An 18,836-nucleotide genomic window follows, 5' to 3' on the forward strand; every position below is an offset into this window, starting at 1 on the left:
TGAACTAAACTAAACATTGAAGATTGCATGCATGCTATCGTCTTATTTTTAGCGAATAACACGAGCAATTCAATAATCAAATCATCATATTCATGTACGTATTATATTTATATCGAAATTATTATAAACACTAACAATAATATCCTTCGTATCATTACATCATCCAAAAAGATGCAGTTTCTTGGAAATAAATTAGTCGTGTACGGGTATATGGCCCCCAGAATATAGGTCGTTTTTTGAGCACTTAGAAACAGGTGTTAAAACTACTTCTAAGCATGTTTAGGGCTGTAAATATGTACATAATAACCCTTTAAATGTTTCTTGGGTAGTTGAAAATAATTATTAGGTTTTTAAGTGTACTTTTTTTTCACCTGTAAAAATACCATTTTTTAACAGGGCCCCCAGAATATAGGTCCAAACATCTGTTCCTAAGTTGTTCTAAAATTGTCACAGACAGTTATATGCAGTCAGAATATGTTGCTGAGACTGTATTGATGATGCCAATGGCTCCAGATACTAAATTGACATGGTTTAGAGTATACTTAATAGCAAAAAATCAAAAACTACGGCCCCCAGAATATAGGTATGCAAAAATCGTCCTCAAATACTCCACCTTCATACATTTTGATGATGCCATCTCTTCAGCATATGTTCTTTAACTGTTTCTCATCACTACCCCACATTCCTTAATGCTCAGGGTGACAGAGAAAATGCAGAATCTTGGTCGCTATTTTTTTTTTAAAACCTATATTCTGGGGGCCATATACCCGTAATGAGTAAAATCTTTAATTTTACTTGTTAAAAAGCTTTCATGCACTCATTTAGTAGGGATCTAGTAACTAAATACTTAAATAAGATTGAAGGAGTGTCCCTAGATATGATTGAGGGGGGCTGTTTTTATCTGTATCAATACAATGTGCACCTCAATGACTGTAAATCAGACATTTTTGGCCGCCAAATTTTTTTAAAGGCCTAACTCAAAATTCTGTCCCAAAACTTAAGGTCATGAGACAATTCTACGTTGATTCTGAAAATTTCATGTGAAAATATTGAAACCCTATTGAGTTCTATTGTTTTGAGCGAAGTCAGTTTGAGATATGGGCGATTTTGTTCATTTTTTGCGATTATTTGAACACAGAATCCACAGTTAGGTAGATATTGAGCTGATAATCATAGAGAATGTGTAATATATGCTTACCTTCCATATAAAGTTGGTTTCATTCAAAAATATTGATATTTGACCAATTTATGGACCAAAATCGATCAAATTTGGTGCGTATGCCCAAATATGGGCATATGGTTTTTGTTTTTATCCCATAACTCGGCCAATTTTTATCCAATTTTGATAAAACTTGATATGTGGGTTCAGGAGACTAGTAGCTACAAGTAGAGCATCCCAAAGCATGGTTTTGGGCATGTTCAGGGTTTTTGACCAACCTATATTCTGGGGGTCGTATAGACCTATATTCTGGGGGCCCGTAAAATTGTGGTGGCCATAACTTTTTTCGAAATTGTCAGTTTGCAGATGTCTCGATGAAAAGATAGCTTAAAATAATACTTATACTCATACCAGTAGTCTTAATGGCATGTGTTGGACAGATTTTTGTCATGACAATTTTTCACCATATTTACCCCTCTAGAAAATGACAACATCGTTTAAATCTTTCGCTGTCATGACCAAATATACCAAAATACCTCATGTAGGTCCACAATTTTTATCCAGAAACATAAGTTACATGTTTTACTCCAACCTAGCAGTAACAGATCCCATTAGTATCGCTTATCTTGGTTAGAACTGTATCCACTAACATGACCTATATTTTGGGGGCCACCTATATTCTGGGGGCCATATACCCGTACAGATAAAAAACATATGTTAGCAGCCTATAAGAGCTCATAATATCTGAAGTATAAATAATTATTTAATTTCTATTAAACTGATTAATAATTTCTGAAACTGTGCTTAGCTTAGCCGCTCAAATTAGTCACTATACATTGCAATGTACCTACATGGTCAATGGTCATAACCTCAAAACTGAGTAAACTTTACAGTAAATAAAAGAGTGTAAATACTAACATAAGTGATGATGAACTGTAGGTATTGAAGACTGGACTTGATAATGAACTGTAGGTATTGAAGACTGGACTTGATTATGAACTGTAGGTATTGAAGACTGGACTTGATTATGAAATTTGATACAAACTGTGACACTCAAGTTCAGATCAATAGAAACAACTTACATTTATCGTCATGGTAACGTGTGAAACAAGTATTCTTTACTCAGATTTCAGACCTGTAATCTATCCCTCGTGTTTAACAGAGTAACTACTAATAAACATGGTGTACGATTTGTGTGTACACAGTTCACATGTGCAGATGTTTCGTGCTTGCAAATTTTCCAAGCTCAACATTCTCAATGTTGTGGGTCTCATCATTGACTGTAATGTTAAACTCGGAGATGCTGTTGTTGGGTATGTTGAACTTGCGGAGACCTTTGGGGAAGGGATGAGCGGAGAAGGAAGAAAGAACCATGGCACACATCCTGACTGGGGAGCAATGGGTCACAAATAGGACATTAGCCGTCTGTTTCTTCTTGCTCAGCTCCTTGTTGGTTTTGTACATAGTGTCCAGGATGAGGTCCTCTATTCGCAGGAACATATTCTCATACCTCTCCACTCCTCTCGGTTCTATTTCTGTTTTCATATCATCATAGTAAACGTTATCTCGTGAACTGAGGATGTTTCCGGTCGCTTTTCCGTTAGTGAGTGCGTTAGCATTTCCTTTAGCGTGTCCTTTAGTGGGCCCGTTAGCGTGTCCTTTAGTTGGCCCATTAGCGTGTCCTTTAGTGGGCCCGTTGGCGTGTCCGTTATCGAGCCCGTTTGCGTGTCCGTTAGCATTTCCATTAGTGGGCCCGTTTGCGTGTCCGTTAGCATTTCCTTTAGCATGTCCTTTAGTGGGCCCATTAGCGTGTCCGTGGTCACTGCACGAAAGAACGCAAGAAGAGCTGGAGCTAGGAACCAAGTACTGTCCATCAATATCCTGAGTTCCATTGCATAATCTCTGTCTCTCCTCGTGTTTTGCTTTAACGTAGATAGCGTACAATTCTCCGTTATACGGCCCGAAGTTCCTGTCTCGGAGACGACCCTCCATTTCACCAGCCAGACCGAAACACTGGAGCGTTTTAATGGTCCTGCCCAGATCACTGACAAGAACCTTGTCAAAGTGGAGTGCCTGGAGATACCGGCCACAAATCTCACTCTCCCTAATACCTGCTCCAGTCAGGTTTGAGTTGAACTGACCGTTTATTCGGTGCTCCGTGTTGAAGTCTGTCTCCCCATGTCGCACCACTAGCAGCTTTATTTTCATCTTCTGAGAAATAGTAACGAATTAGTTATTGAACTATAATTTGTCAGATCATTTAAAGGATGAGGGGACCTTAGAAAAAGTTTTTTTTCTCGTGCAAATCCTTTTATTACATTAATCGTATAAACCACTTTAGTGAAATCCGCAAAGTTGTATTTCATTCGCGCGCCGAGATATCCAGCCAAAACAATTTGAACCTGTGACGTCAATTATGTGAGTTGCTCTGATCCGCGCATATAGAAATACAGGTAAAATGAGCGTGCGGGCCGACTAAATTACTAATTAAGAATACATTAACAATTTACGATACTAACGAGCCTATAACCAATGGAGAGGAGACTTTTTATGACCGGTTGAAAAAAGAATTATCACCCTACGATAACCATGAGCCGAGATACAACTGAAATAAGATTGAAGTCACACAGAAAGGCATGTAAATTATGTATATTTATAGCTCCCAACGTAACACCTAGCAACTCCCTGTATCGTACCACAGTTGATATATCAACATGTCATATCAACACAACACGGTCCTAATAAAAATGGATCGGGTAGGTATGAAATGCATGTCTTCATCCAGTTGGACAAGCACCAAGCACCAAGCTTTTAAGTTCTAAATCACTATGTGACACTACTTATAACGTAAGCAAGATTTGCAACTATTACACCAAGCAATATTATACGTAACAGACGAACACATCCACATTCGTTACGCTTTACACTCAAGTCACAGCAAACTAAAACGGTAAATTATAAATGAGTGTACAACTAAAGGCCGGTACACGCGCTGTGTCAAACCGCACGTGCGCACTCAGATAGGACTAGAGGCGCCAAGGGCCAGCTAGTAAAATGTCTTCTACTACATCATACATTCAATCTAAACATATATTAAGTGGGTCGGTCAACATATCTTCTATTTCATATGTATTGTGCTCTGCCAATTGCAACACTTGATTTGATTGTGCTCTGCCGATTGCAACACTTGATTTTATATTGTTAATCGCACATTTCATATGAAAATACATTCCTTTATTCTTGTATAACGAAATATGCCGATTTTTAATTGTGTCCATATCGGGTTTCAAACAAGTCAAAACAAAATAGCAGTTTGTGGTTTAGTTAGCGGATGCTACTTATCTTAGCTATTTATAAATAGAAATACCTACTACAACTACAAGTAAGCCTTTCTGAGTTACATTTAACTATTAAAGAGAATTATTCGTAACTTAGACTAATTCAGTGCAACCAAAGATACTGCTCTCGCAAACGCCAAAGGTAACACGACGTAATTAAAACAGAACAGAACCAAGAACAAAATGTTGACACGAGCGAAGTGTGCGCGCACACGTTGGTCTTAACACATAAGTGACGTCACAGCCCAAAATTGCTATCAGCCAATAGGAGCGCGGCGTGATATTGCACGAATTATCGATTTCACAGTCCGGCGTATTTTTTGATTCTACACACTTTCACAGGACTTAAACGCGAATATTTGGAAGTGAATTCTAAGGTCCCCTCATCCTTTAAAGTGAACTTATAAAAATTATCAAAATCAGGCGCACCATAAGCTGATGCCTAATAGTAGAATAATTTTAATATATTAAGAATGATCACGCCAACTGGACAACTATGACACAATAAGCCGTAGGAAAGTTTATAATTTAAATTGATTCTTTTTAGTAGTACACCAGTTTAAAACTACAGGCTTAGCGCAGGTCTACTGAGATAGGTCCCTGGTAACCCTTGCAGTTTTAAGACTGATATACAAAAAGGAATGGCCAGTCGTGTTTACTTCGATGCATTGTACTGTGTAGTGTGTATTATAACTATTAATGTATAGTTTAACATTGTATAGCTCAAATTAATTGTATTGTAATGACAGATGAGGGAGGCCATGTTTAATCGTTATCCTTATATTAATGATCAATGATTTAGTTGGTCAAGAGCCTGCTTAACGAGTTTTGACGGTTGGTCAGTCAAAAACTCCCCTCTCTCACAACCGACCCCTCCCACTACCACCCCTCCCACTACCACCCCGCCCACTACCGCCCCACTACCACCCCTTCCACTACCACCCCTCCCACTACCACCCCTCCCACTACCACCCCTCCCACTACCACCCCTCCCACTACCACCCCTCCCACTACCACCCCTCCCACTACCACCCCGCCCACTACCACCCCTCTCACTGCCACCCCGCCCACTACCACCCCTCTCACTGCCACCCCGCCCACTACCACCCCTCCCACTACCACCCCTCCCACTACCACCCCTCCCACTACCACCCCGCCCACTACCGCCCCACTACCACCCCTCCCACTACCACCCCTCCCACTACCACCCCGCCCACTACCACCCCTCCCACTACCACCCCTCTCACTGCCACCCCGCCCACTACCACCCCTCCCACTACCACCCCTCCCACTACCGCCCCGCCCACTACCACCCCGCCCACTACCACCCCTCCCACTACCACCCCTCCCACTACCACCCCTCCCACTACCACCCCTCCCACTACCACCCCTCCCACTACCACCCCTCCCACTACCATCCCTCCCACTACCACCCCTCCCACTACCACCCCTCCCACTACCACCCCTCCCACTACCACCCCTCCCTGGATTGCTCAATACAACTAGACAATACATTAAAAATGACTCATTTAATTATACTATCTACAATACTACAATACTACAATACACAACGTTACTCATAACACAATGAGGTCATGTTTAAACAGTTCTGTAATGACAATCAGTACAACATTACAAACATACACACTGATCAACACATAATGTTTTACAGGGTGTTTCAAAAGTCTTGTGAGGATGTTCTTTTTCCAGGATAACTTTTAATCCATTTGTCTAAACTTCATTCTGTAAAAAATTATTGGTAGTTCTAAAGTTTAGTGGTGACTTCTCAAGTTGTTACGTTACCATGACCACCATAGCATTCGGTCCCCTCTCAACAGAGGTAAATTTAGGTCAAAAAGAACATCCTCGCAAGACTTGAAACACCCTGTACTATGAAAGTAGGAGGTTTCCTGGCACAGCGCGAACAAAAGGTAACTAAAAGAGTGTCTAATATTGGTGGCTAGCCGAGCTCCAGTCAGTTCAGGAGTATCTGAAAAATGCGGTGAAATGATGTACGCAATTTTGCAAGTTGCTGAGTTGGCTTTCTGCCAAGATGAACTGAATTAAACAGGTTGCGGTAGTAAACAAGCAACAAAAGTTGGCAGGTACATGTAAGATCTGACATGTCCAGTGAAATTGTCGGAGCATTGATCAAGTTTGTGGGGGAAAGTGTTAAAACTGCACGAAGGAAAATTAGATTATTCCTCGCAGAAACTCATTTTCTTCGAAGAGAGTTTTGTTCACTGCAAGTTTCTTCATCTAAATTAAATGATGGGATGATAACGAAGAAAAGTAATGAGTTGTTCTACATTCAGTAGTTTTGTGCCAGGTTTGGCGGATACTTGATTTTACGCCAACTGATAATGTACTTACTGATAAGGTACTTACTGCTTATATTATCTCCATTTATCGGTTCAAAACGCTGCAGGAAAACTAATTAGATATTCAAATAAAGACGACCAACTCTATACTTACTCATACACTGTCATGTAATACTATACAACTCTATAATACTACTCCTAAATATTGTCTATAATTCCCAAACGTGGATGCAGTGTGTTGGTACGATAAAGTAGGAGCTAAAAACAACAGTCAGACCTCTGCAGTATGTGTTTTTCATCGGAAGACATTATGCTAAATTTAATTCTCAAAGTTAAAGCCGGGAAAACGGGTTTAAGTTTGTAAATTAAATCAGCTGAGTGTTTATGAACCACAACTTTGCTATCTATTTGTATATAGAGTAGAATAATTTCGACTAAACCTCAATGTTTCAGACTTGAAGCAAACTGAAAATGATCTACCATCAGATTACAATATGAATTATATTAGAGCATAATTTAGTTCACACTTCAGTATTACAAACCCCGATAACTTATAATGTCTAGATAAGTATTGTGATATCATTTTAAGACACTGTCGCAACTGGGTGACCAGCAACCTAGCCGTGTTAATCAGATAAATAAAAACAATATTAGTGATTAGGCTCCCGTGAACAATTTTACTCAAATCATGGTTTCATCGAATATGCACGCCGAAAGGAAAATTATGTTAAATATTGATCAGTAAGCGTGGGCCACAACTGACTAATATAGCCGAGACTAAAATGATCATAATTTATTTGGCGATGTACCCATCAGGACGGTGCATAAATATTTAATAACTATATGTTTGTGCATAATTACACTATATTCTACAAATACAGTTTTATTTTATTTTGTAGCACCGTTATCTTGAATGAACTTCCTATATTTACTGGGTTTAATACTCCAATATTACCCATTACATGATAGAGGTTCTCCCTGAAAACTGCAAAATTGGCTGTTACGAATTAAAGTAGCTGCTTGGTATTCCTCTTTATGGTACAATCTTTGTTTTGAACAATTTTGAGCAGGTGTTTCTATAAATCTTATTAATCACAAAAGTTCTGAAGTTCAAAGCAGCAGGCAAATGAAGACTTGTCAGAAAAAACAACCTCTCTTTGTTTGCCAATCTAAACTTAATGAGCCGATATAACATTTAACAGAATCGTTACTGTAAAGATTTCATGGATATTAAACAGGACCGCCAAACAAATAACAATTGCTGAGACCAAGGGTCAAGACATGAACTATTTATTGTTGCAAGAAGAGCAATTATAACAAATGCGCTTATTGAAACACAGGTCAACCAATTCATTGCAAATAAAGAGCAACTGCGTGGAATAATTCCTGGGAGTAGCAAAGCTGGCTCGTGTTTTGATGGTAATAACACAAATTTGAGCAATTATACATCTGTCTGAGGGTAAACTTAAACGAAGCAGTGGGCACGTACGAAACTAAATTGAAAATCAGTTTACGATTAGATCTGAAAACAACAGTTACATAAGGAACAGGCTACAGGACACCTTAACGAAATGAACTGAGCGATTTTGTAATAAATATGAAAGATCAACATATTTAATATTTATACTATGAAGAAGCAACCTGCTAGACTATTCCAGAAGCTTCGAAATTTGTCCAACTCTATATTTGGCATATTATGTTGCCTTTGTACCTCTGCCCATTTTATCAAATTACATAATATTGTGATGCCAGATGTGGAACAATCTGGAAAAGCATGGAATCGTATTACCAAGTTATAGCACCAAACGAGGCTCTCCCTAACCAAAGTAAATTCATCCCCATAGAAGGATGAATAATGAACGAGTGTGAAATATATTCATTGTCCACGAGCAGTTTATTATCGTTTGGAATACGAAGAATTGTCATATCATCTGCCTTTTCTTCGTATCTGGTTTTTTCCCAACAACTTGTCTTGAAATCCATCAATAACGGTAATACACATTTTTCTTCAGAGAAACCCACTACTTCGGATTTCGTGTTAATAAATAAAAACAAAATACAAAACCATCGACCGAAAGCAAATTAACGTGTAAAGCAAAAGAACTAACTTAACAAACCATTTCAACTGAGGATTATGAAACAACACTGCCGATGAAGGCACTCAGCACTGTCAATTCAGTTTACTTGGGGAGAGGCGTGATTCAGCTCAGCACTTGAACTTCTGCTACCGATATAAATAAGACATGATAGGGGCTAAACATATTCAAAATTCTAGGGCATTTCCACAATTAACTAATTTACATTTTGGTGCTATCTTCGAGTATTCTTGGAATAATCAGATAAAGATACTAGGGGGGTCTGGGGGGATCAGGTACTAAGTTCTGTACGTGACATCGACTAAGTTTAATTTTTGAATTTTTCGAAAGACCCACCCACCCCCTTCGCGGTACTAACTGTTTTTTCGGATAATAATTAAGACACCTACCCCCTTTTGCCAGCTTTTGCGGTACTAACTGTTGAGAAATCACGGTACTAACTGTGTCTTGGTATATAAAATAAGATACCCACCCAGAAATTGCTTTAAACAGCTCATTGAACATTGGGAAATGGGTAAATTATACCCACTATTTAGTAGGGATTTTGTTTTCAATGTAGTCGAATTAGATGAAAAGTTACAAAAAAAGGAAAAAAAATCCAAAAAAATCAACAACAAAAACTCTCAAAACCAAAAAAAACCATTCCCAAAATTGAAATTTGAGGTAAAATGGTTTTTTTGTTGGGTTGGACCACTTTTTGGCCGAGAATGGGACTTGTAAAAAGGGGCTGGACTAAGTAGAGACTAAGTAGAGACTAAGTAGAGACTAAGTAGAGACTAATTAGAGACTAAGTAGAGACTAAGTAGAGACTAAGCCGGGAATGGCAGACGTCAGACTGTCGCCATTTATCTAACAGTGTTATCTTATTACGTGATTAAGGGCTGCAGCCCGCAGCTTATTAGTTTATTTATAGACCCAGCAGAAGGTTGCCTAGCACATTCCTATTGGACCTACAGCAGTGGGAGTGAAAAACACCATAAAAATAGCAGAATAAAATTGCAATTAAATGAAATCAGCTGCAAGTATAATTGCTAAGAAGAATACTGTTTCAAATTTCAACCCTCCCACACGGCTCAACACATCCGGACTATAGTTACTGTTTCCAGATACCTTCCCACATTGTACATTGCACATTGCGCATTGCACATTGCGCATTGCACATTGCACATTGCACATTGCAAATTGCACAATTTTAACCGAGCAAGTAATACGAAGGTATTATTTTATAAGACTGGGCTGATAACAACTTTATAAAGACTTTAGGATGGTGTGTGACAGTAACGAGTCCGCATGGCAGTGAAAGCAGCCAGTAAGTTTATCGCCTCGACAAAGATCGCTGGATACCTTCTTTGTGCAACTTTTTCCATCATTGCTAGTACGACACTCAATTTTGGGACATGGAATGTTTGTGGTCTCTCCACCACTCACAAGCAACATCTTGTTGCAGAGGACATCGACAGATACGATTTAGATATTTTGGCCTTACAAGAAACCAAAACTCGTGAATTCTTGGAAACAACACTTCCCGGTCATCATAGACTGTTTCTGTTTGACCAGAAGCAGGGTAGACATGGAGGTCTTGGTTTTGTTGTTAACAAGCGTTTTATGGACAGTGTTTTATCGCATCATCAGATCAGTGACAGAGTCGTTTACATGGACGTTAAACTAAAACCCAATCGGGTAAACAAACCACCTTGTTATATCAGAATTATAAATTGTTACAGTCCTACTAATCCAAAATCAGTCCAGAACCCTCAACTAGCTGATCAATTTTATGGTGAGCTTCTTGAGGCTATCAGTGTTCCTGCTCGATTTGAAGTATGGATGTTAGGTGACTTCAATGCCAAGTTAGGCAAGCGTTCACTTGTTGATGAAGAAAATGGTTTACAGCAGCACATAGGTAGGCATGGTGTTGGTAGAAGGAACGAGAATGGAGAGAGATTGTTACATTTTCTGGCAGCAAATGGCTTATTTGCTACCAATACTTCATTCTCCCACAGCAGCAGGCATATAACTACACGCACTGGATGGGTAAGAGACCAATCCACCCGAAAGAGTAAACCATACTTCTCACAGATAGACTATATACTTTGCAAGTCCAGGAGCAAAGCACTACTGACTGATGCAAGGTCATATGCGGGAACTAAGCACCGCAGTGACCACAAGCTTGTAGTTGTGAAAGCAGATTTTTCCCTGCGTTATAGTTTCTACAGGAAGAAGAGGACTACTCAGAAGGCATTCAACACAACCACTCTTGTAGGTAACATTGCAGCGCAACAACAGTTTAAATCTGCACTTACTGTTAATATCAACCAACTTGTATCTGAACCTGACTATTCTTCTAATGATACTTGTCAACAGTTCGGAAAACTATTTAAAAGTGTTGAGACTGCTGCCATCTCCACTGTGGGTCTACGCGAGCCACAGCGAAAGAGACACCACTCTTCTGATAGTGAAGTTGTTGAAATGTCAGAGGAAAGAAAACGATTGCTACAACTTCTGAATAATAATGAATACAGAGACAGAAAGGACTTGAGATCAAAAATTAACAAACTCTCAAATGACATTAAGAAGCGACTGAATACTCTCAGAATAGAAGTTGCAAACAGTCTTGCAGACTCTATCAATAATACAGACGACGGCCGTAAAATGTTTGAAGCTGTCCGGCAACTATCAGGTAACAAGAAATCAGACTCCATCTCTGTTTTTAATGACAAGAATCAACTGGTAGATAATGAGAGTGACAAAGCTGACATTATACGCAACTATTTTGAGCAACACTACACAGGACCAGACAGTGAACCTCCACTTGAGCCGTTTGTTGGCAGTCCTCAGCCACTTAACAATCCCATAACATCCTTTGAAGTGGAACAAGCTGCCAAAAAGCTAAGAAATGGTAAGGCTGTTGGTCCTGATGGTATACCAAACGAATTCCTTAAACACTCCCCACCTATTTTCTATTCTACATTTGCACAGCTGACCAATCAATCTTTTGAACGTCATGAACATGTACCTTCATTCACTGAAGGATTCCTTACCCCACTGCAAAAACCTGGTAAGCCACGTGGACCTTTAAAAAGTTTGCGCCCTCTTTGTCTTTTAAACGGCACCAGGAAGATATTGTCCATGATAGTCCTTAGGGCTTAGACGCATTCAAAGACAAGTTTCTCAGTACACTGGACCTTGGCAAAATGCCTACAAGCCTGGCCATAGCTGTGCAAATATTGTTTGGACACAACGGATCCTAGTTTCAGTTGTGAAGGAGAAACGCTGGTCTCTACACAAAATGGGTATTGATATGTCATCTGCATTCGACACCATTAAGAGATCAGTTTTGCTAGAACTTCTTGCTGATGCTGGTTGTAGTGAAGACGACATCCGACTGGTAAGGTACCTACTCTCATGTACCAAACTGAAGATTAAAGTGAGGTCTACCGTATCAGGGGAGTTCATTGTCACGATAGGTGCGTTCCAAGGTGATAGTTTGTCTGGAAACCTTTTCACCCTGTATTTGGCTGGCGCACTTTACCACCTTCGTGCCTTTATGTCTTATCTAAGACCCAACCCTCCGTTTGCTGAAAACCTGCTACCTCTTGAGTGGGAGTATGCAGACGACGCAGACTTCACAGACGAGGATAAAAAGAATTTGGAGTCCATGTTACCAATATGCAAGGAGATATTGGAGGAGTGGAATCTTTTTGTCAACGAATCAAAAACTGAGTTCACACATATCTATCTGGCCGAGAAGAACGAAGTTGATGACAAAGGAGAGCCACTTCGAGGAAGAGAGCCCTGGAGATCATCTATCTCACTTGGTTCCAAATTGTGCAGCAACGAGGACATAAAAAGACGATGTATTCTGGCAAATCTTGCTTTCCAAACCTACAAGAAAGTTTGGGAACAAGGTAAACGTATACCTCTTAAGACCAGACTTAAGATCTACGAAGCCCAGGTGGTCTCCGTCTTAATGTATAATTGTAGCTGCTGGGCAGCTTCAAAGCAGCTACTGAGTAAACTGGATATTTGCCACAGAAAGCATCTGAGGCAAATCATCAGAATGACTTACCCTAATATAATCAAAAACGACACCCTTTACAAGAGATGTGAAGTGGTTCCACTCAGTGAGCGTGTTGCATGTGCACGATGGAGGATGCTCGGACATGTCCTTCGCAGTGATAACAACTCACCTACACAGCTTGCATTACACTTTGCAGTAGAGAGTCAGAGTACTAAAAAGGGTAGAGTAGGTAGACACCAGTCGAACTTGCTTAAGACTATTAAATTTGATTTAGGTAGCAGGAACATTCCATTTGTAAATACAGACGATTTGTACAATTTAAGACTTTTAGCCTCTGATAGAGCGGGATGGAAGAAGTTGTTATAGCTTGTGTATCAGTGTTTCTTTTTTTCTGGCTACTTATCAGATCTTTAAGATGTTCATTTATGTTCTATTTTTGATTTGAATAAAGTTATATAATAATAAAGACTAAAATAACTTCTTTAAATAGGGTCATGACAATGAGGTCATCACCGTACGATTTATTTTAGTAAACGGTTTAAGATAACAGGTCGGAGGAGCATCGCATGACAAATGTTTACGATAAAAGTGAATGACTCAGTCATTCTGATGAATTCTGGAAAGATGCAACGACATAAAATTATAGTATTAAGTTTTAAGTCATAAAGTTAACATCGAATTAGCGGATATTAGACAAATAATTGAAGAACACGGCACAAAATCAATTCCTTTCGTACTTTTATCAAGTTTTATCAACAAATGTGAATTGTGGTGAACAAAAATAGAGAACCAGCACAACAAACTCCTTCTTAAAAACAAACAAACAAACAATTGGAATGAGACCAAGCTTTGAAGCTTTGTTGTAGACATTGGTCGCGTGATAACAATGACATAACAATAGCAGGCGTTAGCAGGAAGAAAGACTGAAGACACGAACAAAATAAACAAAATAAACAAAAAAGAAGCTTTATACGGACTACAATAAGATGTTACGGGAAAGACCGAATTATCGATAAGTTAGAAGTTATAGTTTAATGCATAACCTGTGTAGTGTGTACCATGGCAAATACATGAACCCAAAAGAAGATTCTGATAGATTTGGTCTTTGAGAAGTACTCATTTTACAAATCCACGACCAGAAGACATCAGACGACATCACTAAAATACCAACAATGAAAGTAAAGCTCCTCAGTATGTTGTTGTACTAAAGCGCTCATAATAGAGGGAGGTACCCGCCCTCATGAGAACAATACAGTATATTACTACTGGTGGGGAACGTGAAATAGTTGCACAACAGGGACAACACTTTTAAGACGTCTAGGTAGTCCTACTGCCAGTGACAAAGCTTTTAACAACCAGTCATTTTGTTAGAATTATATAACAAGTAAATAGTAATAGGTAACCAACAATGAACCAAGTAAGTTCTAGTTTTTTACCCTTTTAAACAAGAGCTGAATCGCCCAACAGATTGATATCGTCAATGAATTTGATCAACAAATGTGTATTCTACCAAAAGTTGCTATACATAGCAGCGTACACCATGTCGATCAATTTGAACCAGGATGAATCTATCTGAGAATCTCTCCTCTGTCTAGTTCACTTGAAATTGCACCTAAAATAGAATTTGAATTCTGCAAAGTGTTCACGAATTACTGATTACGAATCGTAACTGGTTTCCGAATTGCAAAATGTAAGCCAGACCAAACACAATATTTTGCTCGATTAAGCGAAAATTAGACCAAATTTTGTTAACATATTGATACTCGGTTGACGGTTAGCTGACAAATTGAAATCTTCGAATTAAATAGTGAAAGACCTATGGAATCATTAAGTTGCCAATCAAAATTCTAAAGATTACACCACTTTATTTTTGTGAAGTCTTGTATGATCCCTTTGAAGGACTCAAAGGGATCCTACAAGACTACGGGTAGTTAATGTATAGAGTTAAGGTAGCGTGTACCATAATTACAGGAGTGTGACGCGGCTGTGACGCAGGATGTGACGCAGGCAAAGTACAACTTACAAGACATTTCAGTGAAATGATAATTTCACTACGTTTTATAATTCACTCTCTACAGTTTAATGTTACGTCATGATCATATTGACAGATCATATTGACAGTTCGTGAGCGTTAAGCATTTGATCATTTTGAAATTACGTGTCCCAAAGTTAAAAGTCTAGTAACCTGATATATTAATATTATTTAAAAATGTGAAGAGAGTTTGTTAATCAAGTAATTTGTAGTGTACTCTAACAAATATCATCAGGTCAGACATGTCCACGCTGTACGAGGTATTACATTGTACTAATAGTAATATAGTTACTACATTCCTACCTAGATTTGAGATTAGGCAGGACAATAATAATTGTACATTGTTACAGAGCACAGAGCAAGGTGAATCATACCAGCGGTCTATTGTACAGACTACAGATGGATATTGGGCGTGGCCAGTGGTTTGACACACAATCAGCAATATTACACAGATCATGAGCGACAATCTCAGTATCTCCGTATTATGTAATAGGGTCTCGGCTGCACTTTTAGGATCTGGTAAAATCAATCAGTTTACACAGCTGCTGTGATATTCACGTATTTTTAAATATTCCTTAGAAATGAACAGTCGATGATTCCCTATATAATTATGTATGTCACATCACGCAGTTCATGTTATGAACCATTCAGACGACCGTATCGGGTCGCACTGTGACGCTATCACTCCTCCGTTTAATATTAAATCCATTTTATTTCTCTGGAATATTGTGGCTAAACAGAACAGTGTTGAATATAACATGAATGAACAAAAACGTTGTAACCTAATTAGCAAGTCGGTTGATCAAATTTATTTCATTAAATAGAATACAACTTCAGAGTCTTCGAGCTGCATATTGTCGTACCAAGTGGTCGAGTGGCTCATGTACGGCTGACAACAAAATTTCGCATATTCAATTTTGAAGTTTGTTATTCATTGATATATCTATTGTATATTACATACAATAGACACATAATTTTCATGACATCTAAAATTGAGATGACAAAATAACACTTTCAAATTGAATGACACTGATTGCAGATTCGCATGAAATACAGATTAGACCACTGGAAACTATCAAAACTCACCGGTCACGACACAGAATGCAAGGTCATGTGAGGCAAATCAAGAACTGGACACTGTCAACAGGTGTTATAAACTTTCTCTGTAATCATTCGCCCGAAACACACAGCTGGTATGGTAGGACATTTCAAGAAGACCAGTGAGATCATAAACTGTTGATATTTATCAAACGCCATTTGATCGTACACCTGGTAAATGCCATTTGAAATTGCTTAATATTAGGGAGTTTTACTAGTCTGGTTTTATCATTATGGTGCAAGTTCGTGATACTATGGTATTCGTTAGTCTTTAAATCTTGCTCATAGTCCTTGATGCGTATTGCGTTTGTTGTATACAGATTACGGTTTCTAATGTTTTATTAATAAGATAAGATTAATCACACAAAGACAGATTTCCACATTTTTATTCGATACAAATCATTCAGATTCGTAAACAAACGCAGTCTAATTCTCCTCATTAACATTATGTTAAATATACCAAATAATTTGCTTCGAATTATTACTTATACTGCAACTGTCCGTCCACACATGTTAGATAGAAAATGTAAAATGTGATTCATAGCTGAGATTACTGAAAACAAGGACACAGTCTTGATCGTCTGAATACCTTCAGACGATGAATTCCAGACATTTACACAGTGTGTTCGTGATATTGTTACTTCTTGGCAGCAGGTTAGTGTTTTAGTGTTTTATGTGTCTTTGTAATACACTCTCGTGCCATGGCCATTATACCGATACAAAGCAATAATATTATTTTCTTTAAATTATAATGGAGCCCACCTGTGACGTAAGATCAAGTAAATCCTTTGAAATGTTAGCCCTAAATCATTCGTTTCCAAGCTTTTTGAAACATTAGCTAAATTGAACCAACACGAATTCTGATGAATTGAATTTAAAGCCCTGCACTGTGCAGCACTTAGAACACAACAATAGAAATGGTATATAACTAGCTTGTTCGTAATTAAAAAGTAAAATTATATGATAATTGTGCAGGTTTGGAATAGGGGACGAGAATATGGACGTTGGCTACTCTTTAATCCACGCATATCTGTGTGTGGGAAACTCGAACTGGTACCAAAGTGTCAAAGACACTACCTTGCGGCCAACCATAAAACTCTTGATAAGACTAGTATGTAAAAACGACGGACACGATAGCGAAGATTATATTCTCATTACATTGATGGATGCTGTTTCAGATTTTTATCGCGAGTTTCCCGAGGACAAACTGAGTGATTTAAATTCGTGCTTATTAGACGGAATTTCTAAGAACTTGAAAGGTGTCGTTTGTTCGGAGAAACACGAAGAGTTCAAGGAATCAACCACCAAGGTTGTATACGGTCTGTTTCAGTGTGACGAGGAAACGAAGGACAGATTTTTCTGCAGTCTCATTAGAACGCTACTTGACATAATGTTCAGTTTTATAGAATCGAGATGTAAAGATAAGCTAATTAATAGAGAAGATTTCGAACTTCAACTCCATGAAGTTCTGAAATTATCCGCATACTCTGCCCACCGATATAACACACATGGTCCGCGGTTAAGGAAACGTCAGTATGATTTGTTAAACATGATGAAACTTATCCGACATATAACATGTAAAGAGTCAAATGTAGTGGCTTTTGGTCAAACATTCTTCGAGAAAATGAACTACGATTTTTTGGGTGAACATGATGATTTCTTGCTGGATTTTTTCATGCGTACCGCAGCTAATGCGGCATGTTGTCTCATCAGTTTAGTGCCTGGACTTGGTAATACTACAATACAATGAAGAGTATGCAAAAAAAACATGCAAGAAAACAAATATTCAATAAAGTCTGAGAAATATTTCAGAAGAAGTGTCAGGATTTAGACAATAGACCAAAAATTCAAAATAGCAAAATTTAAGAACTGCACCATAGTAGTATAGGTGCAAAATGACACAATAGCACAGTCTTTGAAGTCTGTTATCAATTGTTATGATATATGCTACCTATAATTTACTTGATGAGTTTGCTTTTATTTTGATGAAATTGTAAACAATTATTATTGTTTATCACTTGTTACTATTAGTATGGCCCACCTCACCTCACCCACAAATTTTACTGGTACAAATTAGTTTCCTGAATATTTACGAACCTAAGTAAGAAATGCTGTATCCAACTTGAGCAGCCTGATGGCGATGATACAGGGAGATGATTCAACACTCAGTAAATGATTCCAGATCACACCATCATCTGGTGACTATTAGTCTGGAGAAATAGTGTGTCCCTGAAATAAATAGTACATGAAAAATACAAATTACACATCGTTATCAGTCTGTTCTAGAAATCGTGCATTGTTTTTTAAAGCATCATGATATTTAACTTCAAAATCTGTAGTTTTTTTTCTGAACAGACTGGAAATTCAAGAAATTTATAGCTAGATTTTGAATGTTAAATTAGGATTTCATCTTAAAACTTGCTTGCCTTTCAGGTCGGTCCTATTTAAATCATCACAGAAGTCTTTACTTATGTCAAATCTGAATATCTTGATGAGCCATGCCTGCAGCAGGAATAGATATTATAGATCGCATCAAAGCTGGAAACATTACCAATTTGGAAAATTAATTCTTAGATCAGCAACATAACTATCTAATTTTAAACCCTTTTCTTGAAATGTCTACACTGTACTCGATAAGGCACTACACTCATTCATATGAAAGTATGTGAAAATCATCAACTGAGAACACTCAATATTTAAAACAAAACATGCGTGAATCTTTGATAAGAAATCAATTATAAGCAAATAATTCATTCATCACAAATACAGTAAAA

General features: G+C 38.2%; 1 protein-coding gene across 1 annotated transcript; it reads right to left on the reverse strand.

The window, feature by feature from the left end:
• Positions 1–1,862: 1,862 nt before the first annotated feature.
• Positions 1,863–18,566, reverse strand: LOC134815723 (uncharacterized). Its single transcript, XM_063824297.1, has 3 exons — positions 18,489–18,566; positions 18,160–18,291; positions 1,863–3,370 (listed from the first exon to the last, which is right to left on the reverse strand). The coding sequence occupies exon 3, from the start codon at positions 3,365–3,367 to the stop codon at positions 2,366–2,368; it is 1,002 nt and encodes a 333-aa protein (XP_063680367.1). The 5' UTR covers positions 3,368–3,370; positions 18,160–18,291; positions 18,489–18,566; the 3' UTR covers positions 1,863–2,365.
• Positions 18,567–18,836: the final 270 nt, after the last annotated feature.

Source organism: Bolinopsis microptera, chromosome 5 (assembly GCF_026151205.1).
Source record: "Bolinopsis microptera isolate Bmic1 chromosome 5, MBARI_Bmic_1.0, whole genome shotgun sequence".
In the NCBI taxonomy this organism is placed as follows: Eukaryota; Metazoa; Ctenophora; class Tentaculata; order Lobata; family Bolinopsidae; genus Bolinopsis; species Bolinopsis microptera.